The 2805-nt window shown below is 34.8% G+C and overlaps 1 protein-coding gene across 1 annotated transcript; it reads right to left on the bottom strand.

Annotated features, from left to right (window-relative positions):
- Positions 1-309: 309 nt before the first annotated feature.
- LOC103522464 lies at positions 310-2021 on the bottom strand (the record flags this gene model as incomplete). Its single annotated transcript, XM_008487565.3, has 3 exons — positions 1891-2021; positions 956-1126; positions 310-575 (listed from the first exon to the last, which is right to left on the bottom strand). Coding segments are annotated over exons 2-3 (361 nt in total), but the record flags the coding sequence as incomplete, so codon positions are not given.
- Positions 2022-2805: the final 784 nt, after the last annotated feature.

Genomic DNA, 2805 nt, shown 5'->3' with positions numbered 1-2805 from the left:
ATTTAAGTAAACAGTACAGTAGAGATTATGCTTACAAATTATCAGGTGCTGTTGCTCTTGTGTGCTGTCTAACATTTAAAAGCCCCCCACTACACAAGTTAATTAATACTTAGTAGATACCTATGATTTTGAGAAGTTGTAATCTGATGGGAAGTATTTATGAGGAGTTGTAACCTGAGGGAGGTTTGTTAATTATCTTATTAAGGGCTAGATGACTGGGAAAAGAGGGCTTTATTGAATGAGTTCTTACTTATTAAAGAGTGGTCAATAGCCTTAGGGAAAAGAGGGCTTTATTGAATGAGTACTTACTTATTAAAGAGTGGTCAATAGCCTTGTTTATCATTTTATAAGTCTTGTCATAAGCTTCATCAAACGTTTTGTACTCATGTCCAAAGAGATCAGTCACTTTTTCTTCAAGTACTAAGGTTGGTGATTTGTATAAAAATTCCATGTAATAAAAGAAACTATCAAAGACAGAGTCATCCAATGGAGAGTAGCTTGTTGACACAAATCTGTTCAAACATTTATGAATCATTGAAATATCTTCAGAAGATAACTTGAAAGGTAACTCAGATCTGGAAAAGGAGAAACATTTGCCAATTAAATAATCAACATTATTGTCTCTGGATGATGAAAAATCATTGGGACAGGTAAGATGATAATGATAACATTGATATTATGATGTTATCAGTCTGATAACTAGGACTCAGAGCTTTTTTACTTTCCCAGTTTCCCTGTCCTATACTAAGGGAAGGAATGTATTAATTGCTAATGTGCTCTGATAACTAGGACTCAGAGCTTTTTTACTTTCCCAGTTTCCCTGTCCTATACTAAGGGAAGGAATGTATTAATTGCTAATGTGCTACGTATGTTACTGAAAAAGGAAAAAGATCATACTCTACTTTCTTTTCCCCGTGTGAGATTCATAATTATTCATAAACAAACTTTTACTTACTCTGTAACCACTTGCAGCTTGGGTTTAAATATTTGCTGAGCTGGGGCACAGCTGTAGGTTAGGTATTCTGATGGTTGGATTGTTCTGTCAGCCATGATGTTGTTAGATGAGCTCCTGTTTGTCCTAATTGAAAATGGTTTGAATTTATTGCATAAATGTGTCCCTCTGTGGCTGTAAAAAAAAAATAAATAAAAAATAATAATAAAAATAAAAAAAATAGCTGTTACATATACATATGTACATGACAACATGAGGGTAGTTTGTAGTTTACATAGGGTTGGTTGCACATCTGTACATACGTAATTTAGGACAAGTCAGCTAAACCTGGATATCTTCACACTCCCACTTCAGCTAAGCCCTTAAGCTACTGTGTGCACACATAATCAATATTAATCAACAGTTGGTCAATGTGAATCGACAAGTTGATTATGTTGTTGAGGTAGGTTGGACAGTTTCAGTCATCAATCAATGTTGATCAACTACCTATGTGTGGACTTTATACAACACCATAGGATGGAGGTAACCAGTTGGTCAATGTGAATCGACAAGTTGATTATGTTGTTGAGGTAGGTTGGACAGTTTCAGTCATCAATCAATGTTGATCAACTATGTGTGGAGTGTGGACTTTATACAACACCATAGGATGGAGGTAACAAGCTACACGGATGACTCTTCACTCTCTCCTCAGCCTCACACAGAACAGAACATGGAAACCATTGTACCATTTGTCAATGTTTTCTGTGCAGAAATGTGGAATATATCAGACGGGTTTTTTGGTTCTCTGGTTTTGACACCCATGTACCTTAAAAGCAAAGAAACTGAAAATTAATAGACCTAGTAGCAATTCAACTTATAGGTACTTAGGTATTCCACTCTTACCTAATTCAGGGCAAAAAAAAAAAAATCTTCTGAATACACCAAGGTTCATTTTTTACCGTAATTTAGACGAAAATCTCCATTTCCATCCTCCAATGTAGGTATATCCAAAATGAAGAAGACAAAAATTGAATTTCAAAATTTCTTTTATCAACTCCAATCCACATTCCAATAAAAATTCCAAATGAAATCGGATAATTTTTTTTTTTTTTGAAATTTCCCGCGAGCAGTGCGAGCACCCGACTTCAAAATGTAGTTCTATTGCTGCTAGAGCGCTAGTGCATTTGTTTACATATTTAAGGCGCTAAAATTTGAAATTTTTAATTTCTGATTTTCTGATACCTATCTGAACTTTTTGGTTGCGTGTTTACTTGCAATTTCTTATCAAGTTATCACTCTTATTTTATCAGGATTAGAAATTGAAAGCCACTTGAAACTTTGTTCCTAAAAAGGAGAAGCCACAGGAACAAGGAAAAAAACCTTTGAACATCTCTCGGTTTTGATAAAAGATAAAGATTACAGACACAAAAAAAATATTGCAATATCACAGAAGTTTGCCTACTATCTAAAGCTGAGCTCTTCTGTACCTAAATCTACCACTTCCTGACCAAATTGAACTAGAGGTAAGTCTCCAAAATAAGGAATTTTCACTCTGAACATGTTGCACTAGCTCCTCTTCAGAAGAATCATTGTACCGTATCCATTTTTCCCATATAGCACCAATTTCAACACCATGAAAAGTGGTAAAACAACCAAATTAAAAAAAAAAATGTAGTAACACTCTAGTATGAGTAAAGAATAAAAACATCATGTTTTGACTAACCTTTTTCCCTGCAAGATATGAGGCCAACATTTGCTCACATTTTTTGTTGTATCAAAAAAATACCCTTGGCATTTAGGGGTTCTGCAGGACACATTCAAATGCCTTTAATTTGAAGCATCTATATTGACCCAGGGAGGCCTCAGGCTAATCC

This window comes from Diaphorina citri, unplaced genomic scaffold, assembly GCF_000475195.1.
Source record: "Diaphorina citri unplaced genomic scaffold, Diaci psyllid genome assembly version 1.1 scaffold8679, whole genome shotgun sequence".
Classification (NCBI taxonomy): domain Eukaryota; kingdom Metazoa; phylum Arthropoda; class Insecta; order Hemiptera; family Psyllidae; genus Diaphorina; species Diaphorina citri.
This window is presented reverse-complemented; position numbering and strand designations above follow the sequence as displayed.